Below are 26,850 nucleotides of genomic sequence, written 5' to 3'. Positions count from 1 at the left end.
TAGTGTCATTACTCACCTAAAGCGAGATGAGATGGAAATTATGTGAAAGGTGACTGAAGCAGGTGTAAAATTGCAAGTCTCACTCCCTGAGTTGCACCATTTGTTTTCAGGTGTTTCTTTTCTCTGATATTTATTAGAAGAGTTTCTAACAGAACTTAGAACTCCAAACTCAAGAAAATTCTGGGGAAATCGCACTCCCAGCTCAGCTGCTCTCCCATGGCTGTATAACTGCCAGGAGGCTCAAGAGAGCAGAGGTGGTGCCCTTGCTGGTGGGGAACAGAACTCCTGAAAGTCGCCCCAACCACCTTCCTGGCAAACTGATATCACAGAGCATGTTAGTGCAAAGATGTGATTGCCTCTCTGAATCTGAACCTCCTCTCCAGTACACACAGGACTTGCCTGGTTCTGTCTTTAGAGGCCTCTCCTTTTAAAGTTGCTACACATATTTGGAGGTGGCAGAGGGAAAGTACTCAGGAAGTTAAAGTTAATAAGAACCACGAGGAAACATATCCATGGTGAACTTACAGATTTTAGGAGGTAGAACTAAGGCCACACCTGAAGATATTCAGAGGACACAGAGAACCAACTGATTTCCACCGCTTCAAAGGGGCCTAAGAGCTGAAGCTGCCAAGACCTTAAAGAGACCCCAGAATCCCTAACACCGTATTGCCTAGAAAGCTCTGTGGCAGGGCTCGTAGCCATCCACCAAATGGCCATTTCCTCTTGTTTCTCTGTAACAAAGATCAAGTTGGTTTTTTCTCTTAATTTTTTTTCTCTATTAATTTTATATTGAGATATAATTGACATGTGTGTGTGTTAGTCACTCAGTCGTGTCCAACTCTTTGCGACCCCATAGCGTGCCAAGCACATTATATTAATTTCAGGTGTACAACATGATTCACTATTGTGACTATATGTGAAATGATCACTACAATAGATCTAATTAATATCTATCACCATACAGGGTTACATTTCTTTTCCTTTTAGCTAGGACTTTCAAAACTATGTTGAGTAAAAGTGGTAAGAGTAGACATCCTTGTCTTGGGGAATGCTTTTAGCTTTTCATTGTTGAGTATGATTTTAGCTGTACATTGATCATATATGGTCTTTATTATGTTGAGGTACGTTCCCTTCATGCCCACTTTCTGGAGAGTCCTTACCTTAAATAGATGATTGCTGTTGTTCTTTGTTTGGTCACTCATTTGTGTCTGAATTTTTGCAACCCCATGGACTACAGCACGCCAAGGCTTCCCTGTCCTTCATCGTCTCCTGGAGCTTACTCAAACTCGTGTCCCTTGAGTCAGTGATGCCATCCAACCATCCCATCCTCTGTCGTCTCTTTTCCTTCTGCCTTCAGTCTTTCCCAGCATCAGGGTCTTTTTTTCAATGAAGTGACTCCTCACATCAGGTGCCCAAAGATTCAGCTTCAGCTTCAGCATCAGTCCTTCTAAGGACTATTCAGGACTGATTTCCTTTAGGATTGACTGTTTTGATTCTCCTTGCAGTCCAATGGACTCTCAAGAGTGTTTTCCAACACTACAGCTCAAAAGCATCAATTCTGCAGTGTTCAGCCTTCTTTATGGTTCAGTTCTCATATCCATACATGACTACTGGAAAAACCATATCTTTGACTATATGAACCCTTATTGGCAAAGTAATGTCTCTGCTTTTTAATACACTGTCTAGGTTAGTTATAACTTTTCTTCCAAGGAGCAAGCATCTTTTGATTTTGTGGCTGCAGTCACCATCTGCAGTGATTTTGCTACTGCTGCTAAGTCACTTCAGTCATGTCCGATTCTGTGCGACCCCATAGACAGCAGCCCACCAGGCTCCCCTGTCCCTGGGATGCTCCAGGCAAGAACACTGGAGTGGGTTGCCATTTCCTTCTCCAATGTGTGAAAGTGAAAAGTGATAGTGAAGTTGCTCAGTTGTATCTGACTCTTAGTGACCCCATGGACTGCAGCCTATCAGGCTCCTCCATCCATGGGATTTTCCAGGCAAGAGTACTGGAATGGGGTGCCATTGCCTTCTCCATGCAGTGATTTTACAGCCCCCCAAAATAGTCTTTCACTGTTTCCATTGTTTCCCCATTAATTTGCAGTGAAGTGATGGGACTGGATGCCATGATCTTTATTTTTTGAATGTTGAGCTTTAAACCAGCTTTTTTCACTCTCCCCTTTCACCTTCATCAAGAAGCTCTTTAGCTCCTCTTCACTTTCTGGCATTAGGGTGGGGTCATCTGCTTATCTGAGGTTAGTGATATTTCTCCCGGTAATCTGGATTCCAGCTTGTGCTTCATCCAGCCGGGCATTTCCCATGATGTACTCTGCATATAAGTTAATTAAGCAAGGTGACTATATACAGCCTTGACATACTCCTTTCCCAGTTTGGAACCAGTCCATTGTTTTATGTCCAGTTCTAACTGTTGCTTCTTGGCTTGCATACAGGTTTTCTAGGAGGCAGATCAGGTGGTCTGGTATTCCTATCTCTTTAAGAATTTTCAACAGTTTGTCATGATCCACACAGTTATAGGCCTTAGCATAGTCAATAAAACAGAAGTACATGTTTTTCTGAAATTCTCTTGCTTTTTCTGTGGTACAACAGATGTTGGCCATTTGATCTCTGGCTTTTCTGCCTTTTCTAAATCCGTCATGAACATCTGGAAGTTCTTGGTTCATGTACTGTTGAAGCCTCACTTGGAGAATTTTGAGCATTACCTTGTTAGCATGTGAAATGAGTGCAATTGTGCAGTCGTTTGAACATTCTTTGGCATTTGGGATTGGAATGAAACCTGACCTTTTCCAGTCCTGTGGCCACTGCCGAGCTTTCCATATTTGCTGACATATTGAGTGCAGCAATTTAACAGCATCTCCTTTTAGGATTTGAAATAGCTCAGATGGAATTCCTCAGTGGAGACTGACTTTGTTCATAGTGATGCTTCCTAGGGCCCACTTGACTTCACACTCCAAGATGTTTGGCTCTTGGTGATAGATTACACCATCGTGGTTATTTGGGTCATGAAGATCTTTTTTATATAGTTCTGTGTATTCTTGCCACCTCTTCCTAATATCTTCTGCTTCTGTTAGGTCCATACCGTTTCTGTGCTTTATTGTGCCCATGTTTTCATGAAATGTTCCCTTAGTGTCTCTAATTTTCTTGAAGAGATCTGTAGTCTTTCCCATTCTATTGTTTTCCTCTATTTCTTTGCATTGTTCACTTAGGAAGGCTTTCTTATCTTTCCTTGCTATTCTTTTGAACTCTGCGTTAAGTTGGGTATATCCTTTTCTCATTTGCCTTTTGCTTCTCTTCTTTTCTCAGTTATTTGTAAGGCCTCTTCAGACAACCATTTTGCCTTTTTGCATTTATGCATAGATGATGAATTTTATCAAAAAGCTTTCTCTGCATCTATTGAGATGCTCATATGATTTTTATTATTCAATTTTTTAATATGGTATATCACATTAAAATTTTTTTTCTTGTGATGAGAACTTTAACAGCTACTCTCCTAGCAACTTTCAAATATGCAATATGGCATTAACTATAGTCACCAGGATATACGTTACATCCCTATGACTTATTTTACAACCAAAGTTCATACCTTTTGACTACCTTCACTCAATTTGCCCATCTCCAGCCCCTGCCTCTGGCAACCACCAATCTGCTCTCTGTGTCTGTGAGCTCAGGTTGTTTTGTTTAGATTCCACGTATAAATGAGAGCAAATGGTATTTGTCTTTCTCTCTCTGTTTTATTTCACTTATTTCACATAGTATTCTCAAGGTCCATCCATGTTGTTGCAAGTGGCAAGATTTCTTTCTCTTTTATGGCTGAATGACATTCTACTCTATACATATAAACCACAGTTTCTTTGTTCATTCACTCATGATGGACACAGGTTCTTCCCATGTTATGTGTTATTATGTAAATAATGCTGTAGTGAGCATGTGGGTACATTTTTCTTTTTGAGATGGTATTTTGGTCTTTTTTCTAGTAAATACCCAGAAGTGAAATTGTTGGATCATACAGTAGTTCTATTTTTAATTTTTGAATAAAAATCTAAACAAAAGATAACATTTTCCAGCCCACTTTACAGATAATTGTGACTATGTACCTAAGTTAGGGGCAGTGAGAAGTTAGCTGAAGTAATTGGGTTAGACCTCCTAATTGGCTCCTTTACCAAGGTGGTGTGGACTTCAGGTGCCCTTACTCCTTGTTCCTTAAGGTTGCCTGGATCATGGATGTAATGGCAACCATGGGTAACCTGGAATATGGAGGCCTCACGCTGAGAATGGGGAAGTGGGAAGACAGAGAAGCCTGGGTTTCTAATGACAATACCAACATGGACTCCTGTCTCTGGTCTTTTTCATGAGCGAGAATAGTAAACATAAGTTCACTCAAGCCATTATGTGCAACTGAGAAGAGCCATTCTGATCCACCTCCCAGTCCTGCCATTCCTTTTATTTCCTTGAAGTTCACTAAATCAAATTGTATTATCATAGAACAAGGGCCTCTTGTACCATACTACTCTTGCCAGTGCACCTCTTTCTACCCAGCCCTGACAACAGCACACCCCCAGAGCTTACTCACCAAATTTACAGTTATTAATCTTGTTGTAGAGCAAACCCATGGGGATATTCCAGCCAGCGGTTCTGTCTACTGCAGTGTGGCAGGACTTCTTGCCTTTCAGATTGTTCCAGTTGAGATCAGCATCTGATGATTTAACCACAGCCACAGCAAGATACCCTACAAGAAAGACACCAAAAAAGGGAGTATTAACACCTCTGGACCCTCCAGAGTGTCTGTCTACAGTCAAACCTAGCCATCATCCTATGGAATAAAATTATCCCAAAACATTTTTTCTCTCTTTGAAAGGGTCTTCCTAATAACTGACTGAAGGGAGATACCAGTCATTCCAGGAAGTGGAGATTAATCTGAACTTAAAAACAAAACAAAACAGTAAGAATACTTAATCATTGAAGCAATGGATGATGATGGACAACACTTCCCCAAATGCATGAAGCTACTGACATAAACCAGCAACTCACCCTCCACTGTGGAATAGCAGAGGAATGGATACTGAAGGGTACATGTAACTCCAACATTCTAAACATTAACAATTTTATTAGAAAAGAGTAGTAAATGTGCAATAAACTGTAGGTTTATTATTCTGGTCAGATGTTTTATGATAAGGAGAATAAAGGTTTGCACCAAAATAAATATGCAAAGTGAAACTGTCATAATCAAGTTAGCTGCTATCATTGGCAGCAAATATATGCTGATCTTTAAAGCTGGGAATAGAATATAAACTCATGATTTCAGTTCTCCAATTTAATTAATTCAGGAAATTGTTTCCAATAGAAAAGATACAAATATTTTTGCTCATGGACTAAGAATGGTTCTATTTTTGGCTAAAGAGCTTGCTTCCTAGTATGATGGGGAGAGGCTGGGATGCTCTAACTAGAAAAAGTGATGAGAACAGACTTGTACACTAATGGCTGGAAATGACCTGCAGGGCTTGAGCGTGGGACGCAGAGCCCAAATCTTTGATACGATTTCCTGTCCTGCTCTTGCCACATCTTTCCAGATCCACCGCAAGCCAGAGTCCTGGGTGAGAGCCAGGTTAGCCTGGGTTTCTAGGCTTAGCCCTGGCTGGGAGGCTGGGCAATTTCATGTCTCTAGACACCTTCCTTTGTGAGCCTCTCCCCTCAGGCCTGCCAGGCACGTCAGCAAGGTTTCTGGGCTCGTGCTAACTCTCTTGTTTATAACTTTGCAGGCTGCACGCAATGCAAAGCAGTGGTGGGAGGGTCTGTATTTGCTTGTTAGATGTCAGAGTCTAGACAACTTGTAATCTCTCTAAGCTGTTGTTCCTCTATGCATCATTAGTAGACGACAAGACACATCTTATAGGATTAAATGAGAATTCCCATGTGTGTGTCGTGGCAAGTGTAATTATCTTGCCAATTATTCTCCTCCCATAGTTCTTTTGATTCTGAAAATTGGTCTCTTATCTACTTTTGATTTGAATTTAAGCTTGCCTATGCTTTCCCAAAAGCAATGGGAATTTATCTTAAACTCACGAGGTTACCGATACCAACTCACCTTTTTCTGGTGTGTCCTTACAATTTCCACTCCCAGGTTCTGCAGGGGAAAAAAACAAAGTCATTAGACACTCATGTATAGATTGAAAATTTTCTTCCCCATATGCAGCTCAGAATTATAAGAGCCAGGAAAACTATCTACGTTTTACCAGTTCCCAAAAGGTCCAGGCTGTCTGGATTATGCAAGCTCACTTTAGCTCCCTGGCCTCTGGAATTTAGCCCAAAATTTTATATTTCAAGTTTCCCGCTCTATCTATCCTGTGACCATAGTGTAACTCTGCTAACTGTACCTGAATCCCTGCACCAGGGCAACAGGAGAAGTGCGGACTTTGGAAGCAAGAAGACCTGCCAGGAATTCCAGCTGAGAATCTAGCTGTCCTCTGCAGAGGGGTCACTTTTAGCTAGAACTTCCCAGTGCAAAGTCTCCAACTCCCTTGTTGGAGTACAGTAAAAGGTACAGTAGAAGATTCTTATTTTTCAAGATAACAAAAGGGACTAGAGATGAGGGAGCCCAGAGCCAAGCAGGTAGGAGGTGCTCAGTAAGCAAGAGCTTTATGCTCCCTGTGGCTGAATCAGGCTGTGATTTTGTTTCCTGTCTCAGGTTGTTTTCTTTAACAACCTGTCTCAGAGGCAATGAACCACTGCCCCTCCCACTTACCGTAGTTCTCTGCCAGGACAGGCACCAGGCCACATTTGCCTGCAATGTAGAGGTAGCCTCCATCCAAGCTCATGGCATCAGCTTCTCCTTTCTGCAAAGACATAACACATCACAGCAGGTAAAAGAAATCCTCTCCAGTCCCACATGCCCGTCTGGTTGTTTCCTTGAAGCAACCTTGCCAGCACAGGTTGTGAAGAGACAGAAGGTGCTGGTAATGGACCCCCAAAGGATCAGTCAGGCAGACCTGACATAGAAAATAAAAAGTACTCCCATTTTTACCCAAACCATGATGAACTGATGATCAACTCTGGGTGATCTGCTTTGTTTCTTCAGGAGCAAAGACCCACATTCAGTCCCCTTGACCTCTCATAGGACACGCTGTTCCAGATACACTCACAACAGCTTTCTGACACCAAGAATTCTCCATTTGTAAGACAAACAAATGGAGTCAGGGACATAGGGCTGTGTCTGTGGCATGGAGTGCCTCGCTTTGAATCTTGACCTCATTAGCTGAGTGCTATTTCAGTGCTTGGTCAATAAAAGATCTTTAATGAATGAGTAAAATAAGCTCAAATGAGTCAAATAAACTGAACTGTGGTGTTGGAGAAGACACTTGAGAGTCTGTTGGACAGCAAAGAGATCCAACCAGTCCCTCCTAAAGGAAATTAGTCCTGAATATTCATTGGAAGAACTGAGGCTGAAGTTGAAACTCCAATCCTTTGGCCATCTGATGTGAAGAACTGACTCATTTGAAAAGACCCTGATGCTGGGAAAGATTGAAGGCAGGAAGAGAAGAGGACAACAGAGGATGAGATGGTTGGACTTGATGGACATGAGTCTGAGCAAGCCCCAAGGGTTGGTGATAGACAAGGAATTCTGCCTGGCATGCTGCAGTCCATGGGGTCTCAAAGAATTGAACACAACTGAGCAACTGAACTGAACTGAACTGAATAGAGCTAATAAGCCCCAAATTTCAGAGATGCTTAATTCAATAAGACTGCCAAGCTTCCCATTAGGCCTAGAAATATACTTTTGAGGAATATACCCTAAAGGAACAATCAGATGGGTGGGAAACTATTTGGGCAAAATGTGTAAGTAGGCAAAAACATGCATGTATGATTCATAATACCAATGAGACAGGACCAGACTTAATAGTGAGGAAATGGCTCAATAAATTGCAGCACACCCACACTCTGGAATAACTATCAACATTAGAACATCATGTTTTCATGGAAACAAGCTAAACGTCCATCAATAGATGAATGGATGAAGAAGATGTGGCATGTATATACAATGGAATACTACTCAGCTATAAAAAGAATGAAATAATGCCATTTGCAGCAACATGGATGGATCTGGACGTTATCATACTAAGTGAAGTCATTCAGAGAAAGACAAATACCATATAATATCACTTATATGTGGAATCTAAAATATGACACAAATGAATTTATCTACAAAACAGAAACAGACTCACAGAAATAGAGGACAGACTTGCGGTTGCCAAGGTAGAGGGGGATGGAGGAAGGATGGATTGTGAGTTTGGAATGAGCAGATGCAAACTATTATATTAATACACAGACTAGATAAGCAGTAAGTCCCATTGTATAGCACAGAGAACTGTATTCAGTATCCTATAATAAACCATAATGGAAAAGAAAAGGAAAATCTGAGTTAAAAAAAGAGAAAAAAAGAAATGAAAGAGATAGTTCCTCATAAACTTGGTCCCCAGACAAGCCACTGTAAACAGAATAGTGTATATTCTTTCAAAAATAAACTAAAATACATTTTTAAAAATCATGTTTTCAAAGAATGAAATTTTTCTTTGTGAACACAGGAGCAAGTCATTCTCTGAAAACAAGAAAAAAGCTCCCTAGATAACTTTAGGTGAGAAAAGAGTAATAAATTGCAGGCATGATATGAGCCCAGTTAACAGGATTTTCTCTGATTTATAAGGTTACGGTTACTTTTTATGTATTTTCTTATCGCCTTCAGTTTTTCAACACTTCTGAAAGCAAATGTGGAATGCCCTTGTGAGCAACAAAGCTAAACTTCCACGTGTTTGCTCAGTAACATGACCTTGTCACGCTTGCCATGGCACACCGTGGGTCTCAGGCACACTCACACCGAGGTCCAGCCTCCCTAAGCAGACACAGCTCAGATTGCCCTCCACGGAGTGCTGACACTAGGAGGAAATAAGCCCTCCGGAGCCCTTCAGATTCACAAGCTCAAAGGTCCTGAGGACCCTGCAGGGTCCTCACACTGAGGTCCCCCACACTGAGGTCCACCCACACTGAGGGTGAGGTTCCCAGGAACCCTGCTTTTTGTATAATTCCCAGGAACACTCACTCAGCCTTGGGGACGGGTAGGCAGCAGTGGCAGGCACGTGGCCCTGTGGCGGCAGGAGGGACGTACCATGATCTTGGCGATGCACTCTTCAGTGTTTTCTGCTGTTTCACACTCTATTGCCCCAACACTGAACCCACTCCACCGGTCACACTTTGTCCTCTCGTGGTGGCCAATTGCACACCACTTCACCTTGCACTCATCCTTTGAGGTGTCCGGGGCTAGGACATAAGCAAGAAAACCAGTGATGAGAAGAGGCCCAGATGTGGCTTGCTGGTTTTGCTGCTGTCTTCAGAAAGACGCTGGGATTTTTTTAGCAATACACAAACAGATTCCATTCAAGGAATTAATCTCTTAGAAATTAAAGGCAATAACAGTCTCTTGGCTGGCTTCTTATCATTTAGATTTAACTTAAAATTACTTCTTCTGAGAAGTCCACTCTCCTCCCAACTCCAAGGCATTCTATCACTTCAGGCTGGGGTTATTTTTCCCCTCATTTAGAAATAGCACTCAACCATCCAAGCAGATGTTGTATATTTATTCATTGTTTACCGTCTGTTCCCTGCAGGAGAACATAAGCTTGGCCAGGGTGATGGCCATGCCTGTCTTGTTCTCCATGGCACCCTTAATGCCAGGCTTATGGTCAGTGCAATAAATGTTTACTGAATAAACAAACACCTACCCAACTTTCAGACTGGCTCAAGAGGCATTTCCTTAGGGAAGCTTTACCTCAATTCTTGGACCTGTTTACCTTTGTTTTTGCACTCTTGTAGAGCTATGATATTTTGTTCTGGGTTTTTGCTTTCTTTCTGTTGAGGAAATCTCTCATTTCAATTGATCATTCAGTGGAGTGACTATTCCTTCAACATTTATCTTCCCCACTGGTCTGAAAGTTCTGTGACAACAGAATCTAATACATCTTTGCCTCACCATTATATGCCCAGCATGTTACATAGTTTATAGCTATTAATAGTAGATGATCAATACATGTCTGTTGAATAAATGAGTGCTCAAACACATCTCTAATGACCCAAGGAAATAATTCAGGAGAAGGACTGACCTGTCTAAAGCTCCAGCTTCACCATGGTACATGGTGACCACAGCACTGGCTGCAGATGTGCTTATTTGTAGCAGTTTCATTCTATTTGACTTACTTTGTACCAGGCTAATTGGCTTCATGAAGTGGGTAGGGGAGCCCTGGCTTATACAAGGGAAGCAATACTGGCATCAATACAAACCTTCTTCTTTTGGGGTGGGGGCCTGCCTTGTGGCTTGTGAGATTTTAGTTCCCTGACCAGGGATCGAAATTGGGCTCTCTGTAGTAAAAACACAGAATCTTAACTACTTGGCCTCCAGAGAGTTTCTGATAAAAATCATTTTAAGCGTGAATTTCCTTTAATGTCCTTTGGTGATGTCCAGGTCCATCTCATGATGGCCAAAGTCATTTAGCATCCATCTAACACTGGGCTGGATGGGCAGGGCAAATGAAGGATTGTTGGGACAGGTGTTTAGTACCTGGAAAGACTCTAACCTCTAGTCCCCACCCTCACCAGGTTTCCAGACTCCTAGAGCCACACGGTCCTTTCCAAATACTTACGTTTACTTTCTCTTAGATTCTGAAGAGCAGTGACATATTCATATCCCAAGTACAGCTCAAAATCCATCTTAGAAGGAATCTTTAAAAACCCATCAGCAGAGTCCTTAAATAGCAGGTCCTTCCCATGAGGGGATTGGAAGAGCTGGAAATTGTCCGGTTTATCTTTGCCAAAATGTTCCTGTTTGTAGTAAAACACAGATCTGAATGGCTACAGCAACAAGGGGTGCTGCAAAATGGGCCAAAGATTAAAACTGTGAAATTTTCAACATACGAAGAGAGAGGGCAGTCAGACCTGCTATTTCCCACCCAGCACCTTTTCCATTCACAGCCCTTTTGGGCCATGTAACAAATATCTGATACTCTGAACTTTTTTCTATGCCTGTCTCTCTGGCTGGATGATAGCTCACTGGGTGTAAGAAACTCAACTTCAGAGGCTGTGTGGTTGCCTTTATGGACAGATGGGAGGGCTGGACAAGAGAAACTGGCTCGGTTCTGGCATTCTGCTGCTCTGGGAAAGGAAGGCTGGCTGTATGTGCAACTCCCTTTCTGTCAGGCTGAGGGACTTGGAAGAGAGACCATTTCCTTTCCAATGGAAGAGAAATGAAAGAGAGCAAGAAGGAGCAGCTTCATATCACTGACCCAGAATGTAAGGGTCTGGCAGATGACAATGCAGGACTAGGCTATGTGCAACTCCAAGAAGGTTCTACTGGGTGGGTGTCTGCATGCAAGTGGATGGTGTGTGGCATGGTCCCTGCTATGTCCTAAACACAGAATGACTTCCACAGTGGCTGAGAGGGAGTGAAGGAAATGCCCCAAATCCAAGCAGGGACTGCTAAGCAGGAGAGAGGACAGGGGATTTGGTACCTGGGCGTGATTGAGAAGTTCCCAGATCACATTCTCCTTGCCGCCCACGGTTCGAGCCACAACCGCATGGGAAGGGACCTTTGCCAAGTAGCATTCACGGTAATCATCTACAGGCTTCCGGGAGTTGTCCCCGCAGAGCAGCTCATAGTTTTTCCTGTCGTCTGGGTTAGGCAGGTTGTCTGGGGAGGGAAGCCCACATAGGTCAATGGCAGGTGCTGCCTCCTCTCCCTTGCAACCTCACTGAATCAAGAACTATGTGAGCTGAGAAGCCAAGAGCAAACAGTGAAGGCCAGAAGGAAACTGACTTGCTCAAGATCCCCTAGGCAGTTACAGGTCGAGAAGCTTCTGATGCCCAGTGCAGGGGTGACTGCCCACATCCCACAAGAAATTGCATCTCAGCAGGCTGACTACAGGACAAGGTCAGCCAGACCTGCTCCTGATCCTTTGCTGTTGCAACACTGGCCTGGTATTCAGTAAGCTGGGTGATAGGATGAGGCCCAGGCGTCCAGATGGGGACCCTATGGGCACACACCTCCTCACAGGTGAACATCCCAGCAGTGAGAAAGGAGGAACACACTGTGCTCACATCTGACACCTGTGCAGGAAGACAAAGAAAAGGAAGGCCCTCTGCTTGAAGGGTCTATAGATTCTTCTCCTATCACCTACCCAATACCGTTGAGTGCTTGACAAAGGCCACGTCCCCACCGCCCTCCGTCAGACACCTGTGGAGAGGAGACACATTAGAGAGGTTCTTGCAGGGCGGGCCCTTCTCCTCAGGCTCCAGTGTCTGACCACACCGTCCAGCCTTCGGACAAGGGTAGGGCCTGGGGGAAGCCTCTGTGCAGACCCACAGCTGAGGAAGCACCATGGGGGGCTGATCCCCAGGGCACCATGGAGATGTGGGGTGAGCTCACAGGAGCTGGAGGGCTATCACCATGTGCCCCAAAGCATCAAAAAGGTATTGAAGATATCTCAATAGTGAAAAGTGCTTTCAAACTTCTAGTGAAGGATAAAGGCATAGTGTATCTTGAGGGAGGAAAGGTGCCCTTCGCTTGCTCTAAAACTTCAGGATATAACCAAGCGAGAAGAGGGAGCAAGAAATCAGCCACACGAGTTGCCTGTGCAGGGACAGAGAAAGGAGGCGGGAGAGAGGCCAGTGCACTGAGCAGGTGACGCTGTTGCCATGGAGAGCAGAGGGCCGTCCCCACGGAGCTCCCTGGGCACCAGGGCAGTGCCTGCCGCTTCTGGCTCTGCCTAGTGCAGTGAGAAAACTCTGGGGAGACAAAGGGTCCCAGGAGGGGGCTTCCTTGTCAACGTCACATGAAGAGAGTGTGCCCTGGCCTGGTCTGGAGAGTCCCAGCTGTGTCACTGAGTTCCTGGGAGGGGATTAGGTACCCTGGATGCCCCTTTGCAGGCTGGACTCTGCTATGGGTCAGGGAAGCCCCCCAACCTGAAGACACTGGACACTTAGGAGCTGGGATGGAGAAGCAGCCAGTCTCACTCACTTAAAGGCCCCTGAGTAGCCGAAGTATGGTTCGTGGTTGGAGCAGGCACACTTGTCTGTCCCTTTCCCTGCACACAGTTGACACAGTTTGGGAAATGATGACTGATCCGCACAGGGGACACAGCTGCCCGAGAAGAAGTTGGCCGCAGCTGCTCAACACAGAGACACAGAAACACAGGGCATGAGCCAGCCTGGCCAGAGGCAACTACAGCTCCCGGTCCAGGCTCACAAGAGAGATCCAAACAAAACCAGCATCCCCACAGTTACAGTTTGCCTTTATGAATGTGTGTTTGCACTCAGTCATGTCCAATTCTTTACAATCTCATGAACGGTAACCCGCCAGGCTCCTCTCTTCATGGGACTTCCCAGGCAAGAGTAGTGGAATGGGTTGCCATTTCCTCCTACGGGGGATCTTCCCTACCCAGGGATTCAACCCATGTCTCTTGAGCCTCCTGCATTAGCAGGCAGCGTCTTTACCACTAGGGCCGCCTGAGAAGCCTCTCTTCAAGACTAAAGGTTTTCAAAAAGGGGCATATTTAACCCCTTCCCTCCCACCTCCTCCCCAAAAACCAGACTGGCATAGGCCTATGTGTCCCTTTGGACTTGGCCTCCAAGACCAGATGGAGAACCCACCCGGAGAGGTGTAGGCCAAGTTCATAGCCAGCAGATGGCCTTTAGGAAAGCTCCAGCAGAATGGGGAAATCATCAGCCACAGACATGAAAGCACCCCAGGGAAGTGGACAAAGGGCCCAGGAGCCTTGGCCCTGAATGAAGCCCTCCATTCCCTTCCCCCAGTTCCTCAGGACAGCCTCTGGTGGGGTGTCAGGAGCTTATAGGAAAAAAGGACTCGTGACAGCCCACAATAGCTGCTAATGCAGCAGATTTGCCCATTTAAAGCAGGTTAATCTCCCACCTCCACTCCCAGAGCCATCACACATCATCACCTGACCATGTCTGAGTGATGCCAGTGTGGCCCGTGTGGGCATCTGAAGAAGAGATTCCTGCTAAGGGTGCTCACCCTCCTGCCCACTTACCTCTCTGAATAGATTCCTGTGGATCAGGCAATTGCTTATAAAGTTTGCCCATGGGGATGTTCCACCCAGCAGACCTGCCGAGGCCTGTGTGGCAGGACTTCTTGCCTTTGAGCCCATCCAGGTTGAATTCAGTGCCCTTCTTCACCACCGCCACAGCATAATAGAAAGTTTGCGGGTCTGCGAAGGGACAGTGTGGATGAAAGACTCTCAAACGGCCCACCAGAGAAGCACTGTTCATTACTACTGGGCTCCTGAGCAGGGAAGGGTTACCCAGAGGTAACATTTATGATGGATTGGGTCCTAAAGAGGACCAGAAAAGCCTTCCTAGGCTTACAGGGGAAAGGATGGGCCACAGAAGAGACATTTGTAATGACCCTCCAGGCACACCCAGGATCAAGGAAGCTATGTGCACACATGCCCCAGTGCTCTTGCCTACCCTGGCCTTGCAGGGAGTGTCTGCCTGTAACTACCAAACGAGTCTCCCCCTGGAAACTGGAACTGTGAGAGGCCACATTGCTAACTTTCTCTTAGTATTTTTGTTCCTCACACAGACCCAGGAACAGTGGAGTTGCTCTCAGATGAGATCCAAGGCCGTGGGGGCTCCAGGTACATGCTCCTGTGTAGTCTCTCCCCTGCATGTGGTTCTTGGAGAACTCCTCTTTATTCTAAACCCCGATGGTTCAGTTCATTGTACACAGCCTGCCTACGAGGTCAGCGTCATGAGCACCAGTCCTCAACCAGCCCAAAGCTCCCAGAGACCTTGAGTTGTATCTACAGTTGTTGACAGGGCCCCTCATTCCCCACTCACTCCCCAATGGGGAAAGCTCATAAGTAGCTAATCTCCATTACCCGCCTGAATGAGACAAGACCCAGTGTCTACCAGGAGAGAACAAGGGCTACTAATTACTTTCTGGGTCCAAAGGAGAACTTACTCTCTTTTGTCCCGTGGAACTCTGCCACTACAGGCTTCAGGTTGTTGGGCTTCAGGCCTGCCTCATACACCAAACCTCCATCCAATGTCACAGCATCTGCTTCGTTATTCTGAAAGAGAACAGACCAGAGTTCAGTGAAGCCCTTACTTCCAAGAAAGGCCCACCTATACTTGGGTATGTAGAAGTGACTGGTAGTGCTTCTCAGATCTGAGGCCAGATGAACCCTCAGCTTGCCCAGACCTTACGTAACACCACGGGCTTCAGTTAACTCTGCTTCCCTGGTGAGAGGTTTTGGCCATCATTTTCCTTATTCCTGCAAAGATGGAATGAATCATTTTTCTCTTTTTCCTGGTGAGGAGTCCAGCTACTGGCCCAGAAAACTATTGTGATTTTCAAAATAGACCTAACTTACAGAGGCTTTGCCAGCAGGCCTCTTGGGGGAAAGCTCCAACACCAGACTGGGTGCACAGTCCATTCACTACAGGCTCTGAAGGAGCTGCAGTCAAGGACTCCAGGCTCCCTGCCTAGCCATGCTTTTACACATATTTATATTTCAAGTTCAGGTCCAACCTCTTTATCTTGGGCCTTCTGCTGAGATTGTCCTCAGATGTCTCTGTGGAGAACTTTCAGTGGGGAAGAGGAGACGTGAAGACATCCTTCCCTGCTGCAATTCAGTACTCAGTACTTTTCCTTCCTGTCCTGGGTCCATATAACCAGAGGAGTCTTTTGTTCAGGGACCAGAGCTTTCTCTGGCTTTAACTTCATGCTTATACTCTAAACTGACTGTTTAATGCTCATTATGAGCACTAATGAGTGTTTAGTTCCATTATGGCTGACTGTTCATTTAATCAACTACTCAGACATCATTGTCCAACTCAGCTCCATCTTACACATTAAAAAATAGAGGCAGAGAAAATTTAAATCACCTCCCCAGACCACATAACAAATAAGTCATATAGCTAGGATTTGAATCCACACAGTGTGGGTTTATTTCTTCCATTACACTGTTACTTTCTGGATTTTGTTTTGCTTTGTTTTTTTTTTTTTTTTTTGCTTTGTTTTATTCTTAGTTTTTGCTTTTACTAATTCTCTTCTTTAAACCAATATTTCATTTGAAGTATTACAGATACCATCCCACTAGGTCTAGAATTTATTTTCCCTCAAAGTGAGATGCACCATCTTTATATAGACACTTCATAACATATTTTTATTGCTTTTTTTCTTGCTTTAAACATCTTTATCAAAATGACTCTTCTTGAATCCTTTGCTAGTACTCCATAAATAAATAGTTCTTATGAATTAAATTACAAAGGAGAAACTGTAGCTCCACAGTCTGCATCATGTTATAGGTAAATAACAAGAAAATAGTATTTATAAATGAAATAAAATAATAATGTAAGCCAAAATATATATGTCTAGCTGAAACTTTTCTTTCAATGGTTGGAGTTGTTTTTGTTGTTTTATTGTAATAAAATAATGTAACATAAAGTTTATCATTTAATCATTTTTAAATGTACATTTCAGTGCCATTAAACACATGCATGTTGGTGAAGGACTCTCTTATTCCACAACTAGACTCCTTATATGAAGCAATCTTTATGGCTTTCTTGGTATCCCAAAGGTAGATGAAACCTCCAGAGACTTTCCTCACCCACCCCACCCACCACAGAATAAAAATAAATGAGTAAAAAAAACAGAGCTTTTCTTAAAGCAGTGAGGTTGGGGCTTTCTAGGCCCAGACACCAGTACCTTGGGCAGGAATCACTGAGGCTTTGGGGGCTCAGAAATCAAGAAGCCAAGGCCTAACTCATGTGGCCCTAACTCCACGAAGGCCACAGGGATTCTGAAGGGAAACTTAACCCCCAGGAAGGTGGAGGATTAAAATCAAGCATGACTTCCCAAGTGCAGAAAACCAAACCCAAAAGAAGGGAAGCCATGATGCATGGGCTTGGCTCAGGAGCAGCAGGAGCAGCAGACTTGGAGCACAAGGACTGTGGAGTTCAGAATGGTCAGAAACAATGGAGAAGAGCTATATATGTGCTTTATGTACAAAGTGAAGGCCATAATCACAGAGATAAGCATAGGAAATGAGATTATCAGGAATAAAAAGAAAAATTAACTCATACTTCTAGAAGTAAAAAATGTAACCATTGAAATTTGAAAAGTGAATGAATAGGCAACAAGTTGATAAAACAGATTAAAATTGAGAATTAGGGAACTGAAAGTTATATCTGAATAACTCATCTTGGATGAATTTGGTGCCCATCTGTGCCAAAAAGAGGTACAGAGACAGAAGCTATGAAAGAGGGATTAAAAGATATGGAAGCTAGATTAAAGAAAGCCTAACATGTGTCTTCTTGGAATTTTAGAATTAAAAAAAGAAAGAAACAGAAGAAAGGCAGTACTTTTCCAGACCTCCTGAAAGACATGATTCCACAGATCCAACATAGTCTAAGCAAGATAAGTACCAAGATTCCCACAACTGGAAATATCATGGTGAATCTAGGGAACATCCTCAACCAAGGACACGAAAAGTTATCCAGTGAGATGATTAAAGGAGAAATAGGATGATACTTCTCAATGAGTACAAAGGAAGTCAGGAAACAATGGAAATATTTTAAAATAGTGTAAAAACATCAAACTAGAATTATACATTCAGCAAAATTACCATTCAAGAATAAAGGGGAGACTGGCATTTGCAGAGGAAACAAGCAAGCAACAGAGAGAGTTTAATACCAAGAAATTGACTCTAAAGTACCACCAAAAGGACACATTTCAAAAGCAAACATCCCAGAAGGATGATTAGAAATATAAGAAGGAATAGTAGCAAGTTCCCTGGTGGTCTAGTGGTTAGGATTTGGCCCTTTCACCATCATGGCCTAAGCTCATCCCTGTTGTTGTTGTTTTCATTGCTGAATCATGTTGGACTCTTTTCGACCCCATGAACTGTAGCCTGCCAGGCTTCTCTGTACATGGAATTTTCCAGGAAAGAATACTGGACTGGATTGCCATTTCCTTCTCTAGGGGATCTTTCCCACTCAGAGATCAAACTAGCATCTCCTTAATTGGCAGGCAGATTCTTTACCACTGAGCCACCAGGGAAGCCCCAATCCCTGGTTGGGGAAATGAGATCCCACAAGTCACACACCATGGCCAAAATTTTTTTAAAAGCTTAAAAAAAAAAGAAGAAGAAGAAATGGTAAATAGATTAAATGGCAAAAATGTAGATAAATCCAAAATTTTCTCTGTGTCTTCCTCCTTCTTTCTGAACTTTTGGGCACATACACAAACTTACACTGATGATGCTGTGAAAGTGCTGCACTCAAAATGCCAGAAAATTTGGAAAATTCAGCAGTGGCCACAGGACTGGAAAAGGTCAGCTTTCACTCCAGTCGCAAAGAAAGGCAATGCCAAAGAATGTTCAACTATCGCACAATTTCACTCATCTCACATGCTGGTAAAGTAATGCTCAAAATTCTCCAAGACGGGCTTCAACAATATGTGAACCGTGAACTTCCAAATGTTCAAGCTGGATTTAGAAAAGGCAGAGGAACCAGAGATCAAATTGCCAACATCTGCTGGATCATCAAAAAAGCAAGAGGGTTCCAGAAAAACATCTATTTCTGCTTTATTGACTGTGCCAAAACCTTTGACTGTGTGGATCACAACAAGCTGTGGAAAATTCTGAAAGAGATGGGAATACCAGACCACCTGACCTGCCTCTTGAGAAACCTGTATGCAGGTCAGGAAGCAACAGTTAGAACTGGACAACAGTTAGAACTGGAATAACAGACTGGTTCCAAATAGGAAAAGCAGTACATTAAGGCTATATATTGTCACCCTGCTTATTTAACTTATATGCAGAGTACATCATGAGAAACACTGGGCTGGATGAAGCACAAGCTGGCATCAAGATTTCCAGGAGAAATATCAATAACCTCAGATATGCAGATGACACCATCCTTATGACAGAAAGTGAAGAAGAACTAAAGAGCCTCTTGATGAAAGTGCAAGAGGAGAGTGAAAAAGTTGGTTTAAAGCTCAACATTCAGAAAACTGAGATCACAGCATCCGATCCCATCACTTCATGGCAGATAGATAGGGAAACAGTGGAAATAGTGGCAGGCTTTATATTTTGGGGCTTCCAAATCACTGCAGATGGTGAGTGCAGCCATGAAATTAAAAGACGCTTGCTCCTTGGAAAGAAAGTTATGACCAACCTAGACAGCATATTAAAAAGTAGAGACATTACTTTGGCAACAAAGGTCCATCTAGTCAAGGCTATGGTTTTTCCAGTAGTCATGTATGGATGTGAGAGTTGGACTATAAAGAAAACCGAGCACTGAAGAATTGATGCTTTTGAACTGTGGTGTTGGAGAAGACTCTTAAGAGTCCCTTGGGCTGCAAGGAGATCCAACCAGTCCACCCTAAAGGAGATCAGTCCTGGGTGTTCATTGGAAGGACTGATGTTGAAGCTGAAACTCCAATACTGTGGCCACCTGATGCGAAGAACTGACTCCTTGGATAAGACCCTGATGCTGAGAAAGATTGAAGGCAGGAAGAGAAGGGGACGACAGAGGATGAGATGGCTGGATGGCATCACCGGCTCAATGGACACGCGTTTGGGTAAACTCCGGGAGTTGATGATGGACAGGGAGGCCTGGCATGCTGCAGTCCGTGGGGTCGGAAAGAGTCGGACACGACTGAATGACTGAACTGAACTGAACAAACTTACACGTGCATACACACACATACTTAGCTATATAATATGTATGTATACTGTCAAGAAATACATGAAGTATCTACATTCCAGGGTTACTTAAGAAAAGACAGACATAAAATATCGATATAGTCCAGAGTTCTCTTTCTGTTTCAGAAAGAGGTATGGGGTTGATTATTTTACTGTTAACACTTTGTTAAGCTAAAAAATTATACAGTAAAAATTTAAGGGACTCATTAAAGAATATAAACAAATTGTTTAAATTTACTTCCAATGGGGGAAAGGTGGAATAAAGGGAACACAATCCAAATGAACACACACATGTGCAAACTCAATTTTTAAAAATCAGAAATCCAGGGGAAAGGAGGACTATGAGAAATCAAAAAGTAATATGGCAGAAATAAGTACAAATTTATCATTAATGAAAGCAATAATTTATTAATGGTTTAAATTTACCACACAAAACAAGTGAGATTACCAGATTTCATTAATAAACAAAATCCTCAGCAACATACCATTTTCATAAGACACACCTGAAGGATAATCACACAGAAAGTTGAAAATAGAGGAATGGAAAGAGACATAGAAGGACAATCCTAGTTAAAAGAAAGTTAATGTAGTATGCTAATATCAGAAAAATAAACTTTAGTTAAAAAGCACTGCCAGAGACAGTGATTAATTTATAATGATAAAATATCAAATTCACCAAGAGTTATATGGATTATTCTTTCATATACGGCTGGTGACAGTGGGAATTTGAATAGCCACATTGCATTTGCTTAAAAACCCAAATACATTTGGCATTGTTTTTGAAGTCAAATACTCACACATCCCATGGCACAGAAAATCTGTTAGTACATATATATTACAGAGAAACTAGTAATACTTGTGTACCAGGAGATTTGTGTAAAAGTATTCCTCAAACCCTGATTAGAATAACAAAAAACTAGAAACAATCCAAATGCTTAATGACCAGAAAAGAAAAAATAAATTGTGGTATACTAACACAATGGACTTTTGCAGAGCTCTGAAAATGACTGAACAATAGCTGTGTTCAACAACATGGGTGAAATCCTAGTATAACACTGAGGAGGAAAAAGCAAGTATGAGAAGCCAACACATAGTAATGACATGTTTATAAAATATTTTAAGAAGCAAAACTATGCAATTATCCACAAATACCTATACAAGTCTTTAAATAAAAAGCAAGAAAGTTCTGGGATTCTGTTTGCACTGGATAGGGAAATACATGGATAGTTCTAAGCAGGGTCAGAGGGTTACACTGCCCCAAGTGATGAAGTTCCTGTAGAATCCATGCTGCTACACAGTAGCCCTAGAAGTCAGCTACTGGCAATGGTGAAGTTTTGAGAACCTCTGGTAGGTTTGTGGATAGTATTATTTCATAATATTAATGTATTTTAAAACGAAGAGGGGTATGCATATACCAAATCTGAAAGTAAGTCATAAATCAAAAGTTATAATTAAGCCTGGATAGTAACTGAGGTTCAGTACACACACACACAACAGACCAGTTATTTATACAAAAACCCTGATTCCTTCAGTTAATCATGCTCCATCTGACTGAGTCTATGTATACCCCCCCACTCCTTCCAGTCTCCTGCTTGCTCTGCTCCAGTCACCCTAGCTTCCCTACAGAAAATCAAACAAGCCCAGCTCTCCCCTGTCTCAGGCCCTTTGCGCATGCTATGGCTCCCTACCTGACATATTTAACCTGTAGCTTTTGTCAGGCTTACCCATACTTATCCCTGGGGTCTCAGATTCATTGCTCCCTCTCAGGGAGATTGCCATTGACACCCAGACCAGAGAAAGTTTCCTCTGAAAGTTCTGTTTCTTTTCCTCCATTGTACATCACACAATTTGACATTTCATGTCTACTTGTTTGCATGTTTTTCTTCTCTCCTGACTGGACTGTAAGCTACTCAAGAATCAGGACCATGTGTGCTTACAGTCACCGCTACAGCCCCATTGCCCAGCACAGGGTCTGACCCGTGTTCAGATGAGTAGGAATAATGTTGAACAAGTATTTCGGAAAACCTAGAACAAAAGGATCAGCCATCATCTTCAGTCACGACAATGTATTCCTCTTCCTTGTGATGCATCTACTTCTTGTGATGCATCAAGAACCTCCAAAATAGTGTTACACGGTCATTTTGAGAGCATGCATTTCTTCTCTGAGTTCAGAGAACTTAGTGGGTCAAAAATAGTCCCCTTTTAGAGTATGCTATATTTTCCTTTAAGCCATTAAAGATGACTGCTTCTATTTTCAGTTCTAAAATGATTTTACTAGCACTAGGGGCTGACTGTTCCACACATCAGTCTCCTACCTGTGAGTACAGAATCATTCCAAATGACAGGGAAAAGAAAGTATGGATTTTCTTCCCCTCTCTTTTAGGTGGCAGTGACTTACCATGATAGCCTTGATGCAATCCATGTGTGAGGTTTTCTTCACACAGGAGACAAAAGGACCAGTCTCAAAGACACGAAGCATATTTTCACGAAAACTGGCACACTTACTGGCCTCATGAGTTGAAATGGTGCACCATCTCACAGTTTTCTCGGGGTCCGCCAGACACAGCCCTAGGGGAAAGAGGCCAGAGACCCCTGTGTCAGTGGGAAGGACAGCAGCAGCCTCTGGAGGGTCATGGAGGCTACTTCCTCTCCATTCTCTCCTGTTCACCTCACTCCTGTCCATGAGGGCAGAGGTTCCCCTGCTTTCTGAGTCTGGGGACAAGTGACAAGTATCCTAATGGCCTCTTAGTTTCCCACTGACCAGCATGTGCTGATCAGAGGGATGCTGGCTTGACCGTTAGCTCTCAATTGGCGACAACAACCTGTTCCTCTGTGTTCTCTGAGCCTCCTTCTTTCACCTCATGACATGTGGCCTGCCTTGGGATACAGACTTCCACATACACGGGGGACTTTTAATTACATCAAGCTGTTGGTTCAATGCTATAACTCTGGGAAGCCAGCAGGGTAGGAATCACATTTTCTAGTAATTAGTATCTTTTCTAGTAATTAGATGCTTTACCCAAGGTTACCTGGCCTCTTAATAGCTAAGTGGTCTAGAAATCAGGTCTCCAGACTTTGGTCTCTGCCCAGGTAACAAAAGAAGATAACATTCTGAGTTGTTTTCCATCTGCTTGGCCAGAAGAAAGGGATAAATGATTGATGAGGCAATGAATTTGCCCACAATGCTCATCTGTCACCCTCTGTTCTAGGAAAAACTAGAAACTCCACATATTCAATGTTTCTCTGTTTCCAATGACCCCTCCTTCAATTTCCACAATTAGGCCTTTGGACTGTCACTAGGAGAAGCTAAAGCCAGCTGTGTCTGTGAAAATCAATCGCCATGGTTGCAGATGTTTTGTTCCCATGATATGAGCATTTGGCACTCTCCCTAAAGCCCTCTGTCATCTCCACTCTATGGATCAACAGCACAGGGCTGACTCAAAGCTGATAAATATCTATGATGCACAAAGCAGGAGATGGGGAGGGAATGGTTCTCCAGGATAGAAAAAGAGGAACCACAGGAAATTTACTCCCCAATCACCCTTGACCCCAGCTCCACCCATGGGGTATTGAACCAGGCAACAAGGGGTCAGTGGCAGACTTCCCCAAAACCACTCCTCCAGACCCTCTCCAAACCATCCCTCCTGAGGTCCCAAAGACAGGTGTTTGTCCTCAGTCATGCATTTACCTTCCACAGCCTTGCGAGATCCTCTGAGGTTGAGAGGGGGAAGGGTAAAGGTGAGTAAGGTGGGTGGACTCTCAAGGGCTAACTTTTTCAAGAGAGTCAAGTAACTAAACACAGAAGGCTCCAAAGGTAAGATAAAGGCAGCACGAGTGGCCAGCAGAAGTTAGAGGACAAAGGGGGCCCAACAGCTACAAGCTGCGAAACACGGATCTGCACAGCAAGGTCCACTCCACCCGTGCCTGGATCTGTGGCCTTACTTACTTCCATGGGACCCTCCCAGGCCAAGCTGCACTACCCTTCAAGGTTTGGCTTCAAACCCTACGCTCGGGACCCTTCGACAGACCTGTCTCATTAGTGAGGCACGGTCAGCACCAAGGGCACCCATGGGACATCAGACTGTCAGTGGGGGTGGGACCAGCTATGGGAAGGCCTTGATGGCCATCCTAAGCAGTTTGGACTTATTTGAGGTCGCAACAAAGGGATTTGATAAACCGGGATGGGAGCGCCCTAATTTACTGTATTCCGCTAGCACGAGATTTACTGGATACGAGCAGAAAGGAAGGAGAGAGTGGAAAGGTGGCAGAGGCACCAGCATGTCCGGAAGGTGCGCGCAGGCGCAGAGCTGTCCCCAGGGCAGTGCTGAAGCAGGTGCGAGCGTGCGGCGGGGAGAAGCGAAGGAAAGGTCCCAGGCTTCCAGCTCCAGCGCGGAGCCCAGGGAAGGCGCAGAGGGCTCCGAGATGCAGGGGCGCCAGGGCCGGCGACGCTGAGGGCCTTCCCAGCCGCCACACTCACCCAGAACCGCGCAGGCTAACAGAGCGCGGACAGCGGGCCTCATCCTCCCCGGTCTGTGACGCGGAGCGCAGAGCACAGACCGACCGGCTTCTGCGTCGCCTCCCTGCGCCCGGCGCCCCTATATCTCCCGCGGGGCTGGCCGAGCACAATCCTTGACCCCTTGTGTTTGCTCAGCCCGGTTGCCCAATCGCCCCTCAGCCCTCCCCCTTCATTCCTCGCCCAGGCTGATCACCTCATTTCCTGACCTCTGGAACAGACCCGTGGGTGGAATCCAACAAAAAAGTGCTGATTGGAACGGAATGAAAGACAAGTCAGCCCGTTGTTCAAGTGTGCTTGCTCTGTACCAGGAGCAGAGCTGCAGCCGGCTGGTGTGGGGGTGGCTCTGCTTCTGAATCCTGGGGAGCCAGAGCTGTCCTGAATCAACCTCTGTGCTCGTTCCATAGAAGAGGGAAGCCGACTGCCCCAAAGGCAGACTAGAATAGGAGGAAGACAGGCAGAGACCTTCCGGGAGACGGTGTGAGAGAAGAATAAGCTGATCGCAAGTCAAAGACAACAGGCTCATCCCTTTTCACTTGTTTCCCTGCTCCTTCTTGGGCCCTTAAAACCCCAAGGACCAGTTTCCGTCCCTGTGTACCCTCCTGAGCACAGGATCCGAGACAGGTAACCTTCCTCCCCTTCATGTAGACTGCTGAGCACCTTGACTAGGGACAGAGTCACAGGAGAGACAACGTCTCTCCTACAAGGAGCTGTCCAGGCGTGTGGTCGAGACTCTGTGACACTGAGGACAAGGGACTCATGAACACAAAGAAAGGGACCCAGGAGAGGATGTGGCCTGATCTCAATCCCCTGTTTCATCCCCAGCTCCCTCCAAAAAAGTGGTCTCCAAACCATTTTGATCACCCATCCTTATCAGGAAAAATAGTGAAGCTGTACATTCCATATATATACTTAAAACTAACATCATGTTTATTTCAATCATGAAAGGAATAGAAAAAATTTAAACTATGGGAAAAATGAAACATTCATTTAAAAATGTCTATTTGCCTTATATACAATGAAAAATATCTCAAAGCAAAATATACACTTAGGGAGAGAGTAGGGTTCCTGATAGTTGTTGTAAATCTACATTCCAGGGGATCATCAAGATAATTTTAGGGTTTTCTTAAGTTACTTAAGAAAGCTACTTATCCAACTTGATCAAATGGTCATTGTTATTGGTTTTATTTACACTAATTTATACCAGGCTTAGAAGATATGTCAGTAGTGCCATTTTCACTCACTTATGTTTTTGATTTCAGAATCATCTTCTAGTTTCTTTGCAGAAATCTTTCTAAGGCACTTGTGCATCTTGTGAGATCTGATGAGTTAAATCACATTGCTTCATCTGTACATCCATTTTACTGGGCATGTGCAAACCACAAAATGTGGAGTCACAGAAGTCAAAAGTAAAGAACAGGTCAGGGAATCACAAGCTTCCAGCATTCCCTTCCCCACCTCACTCTTTGTGAGACTTTTCACTTCTTTCCTCAGGACACCTCAAAGGCCCTCAAGGCTGTGCATTGGTCTGGCCTGCACACCAGGTGGGAGCCAGTGCTAATCCTCATGTGAAGCAGGAGTGAATATTAACTTATTTATCTTTTGCAGGAGGTGTAAATATAACCTGTAGCTAGGATAAATTCCCCACACCCCAGTAGATTGTCTGATGTGCAAGGGGTTACCCACACCCCAGTACAAAGAGCATTGTGTTAGCAGGGACTTGCTGTTTACAGCAGGGACAGAAGACAAGCCCATCTCTCCAAATCCCTGCTGCTCTTCTTCTGCCCCTGCCCTCGGGGTGGGAGGGCCTCTGCTCCAGCCTTGGGAAAGCCAGCATCTTAGCAGGAGGGGTGTTTTCCTGCTGCCCCCTGCATCAGGCATTAGGGGGTGGTCTGGCCTCATGGGGACACCTTGAGGTACAGAGAGAAAGACGGAGGGAGAAACCTAAGGGCAGGGGTGGCTGGGTGAGACTCTGCAGATCAGGGTGCCCCTCTCAGCTCACGCCTTCTACAGGTCCTGCAGTGAGCTTGCAGAGTCTGCCCAGAAGCAGAAAGGAGAGTTGTCAAATGTTGAGCTGCTTCACAAACTCAGGGGAGCTCGGTGGAGGACAGACGGACCATGATCCTCCCCTGGGGTCCTTTCTACACTTACAAGTGAGCCTTTCCTGAGTCAGTCCCTCCAGGAACAGCCCCACCGCCTAGCCTGAGCCCCTCAGAGGGAGCACTCTGGCCAGGCAGAGATCTCTCCAGGCCAGCCAAGCCCATGCCTTGCTTCAGTGGAGCCCTCTGACTCTGAGCCCCAGACAGGCAGGCCCATGGAATCTGAAGAAGGGCCAGATGAGACACAGAGAACAGAATCTTATGCCCTTTTCTCACGTGGGCCTTGGTTCTTGCCCAAGAGGACAGGATAGAGGCCTGTGTCTGTCACTTCTGGGAGGCAAGGGGTGAAGCTGGCTCTGGTGGTCCATGTGTGTGTGACCCTGGTGGTATGGCTGTGCCCACATCTATGATGTGTAAGGGGGTGTGTGGAGGTGAGAGGTTAAAGAGTCAGTGTTTT

At 44.4% G+C, this 26,850-nt stretch overlaps 1 protein-coding gene across 1 annotated transcript in view; it reads right to left on the bottom strand.

Moving 5' to 3' along the window:
• Positions 1-24,411, bottom strand: part of LOC133073733 (serotransferrin-like) — an 83,858-nt gene extending 59,447 nt beyond the window's left edge. Inside the window, 12 exon segments of the mRNA XM_061167620.1 lie at positions 4,586-4,741; positions 6,098-6,136; positions 6,755-6,845; positions 9,170-9,321; positions 10,698-10,875; positions 11,562-11,740; positions 12,228-12,283; positions 13,067-13,214; positions 14,100-14,276; positions 15,032-15,140; positions 22,180-22,349; positions 24,259-24,411. Of these exon segments, the coding sequence (XP_061023603.1) occupies positions 4,586-4,741; positions 6,098-6,136; positions 6,755-6,845; positions 9,170-9,321; positions 10,698-10,875; positions 11,562-11,740; positions 12,228-12,283; positions 13,067-13,214; positions 14,100-14,276; positions 15,032-15,140; positions 22,180-22,349; positions 24,259-24,301 (1,498 nt within the window). The 5' untranslated portion in view covers positions 24,302-24,411.
• Between the last annotated feature and the right edge of the window lie 2,439 nt (positions 24,412-26,850).

Source organism: Dama dama, chromosome 19 (genome assembly GCF_033118175.1).
Source record: "Dama dama isolate Ldn47 chromosome 19, ASM3311817v1, whole genome shotgun sequence".
Classification (NCBI taxonomy): Eukaryota; Metazoa; Chordata; class Mammalia; order Artiodactyla; family Cervidae; genus Dama; species Dama dama.
This window is presented reverse-complemented; position numbering and strand designations above follow the sequence as displayed.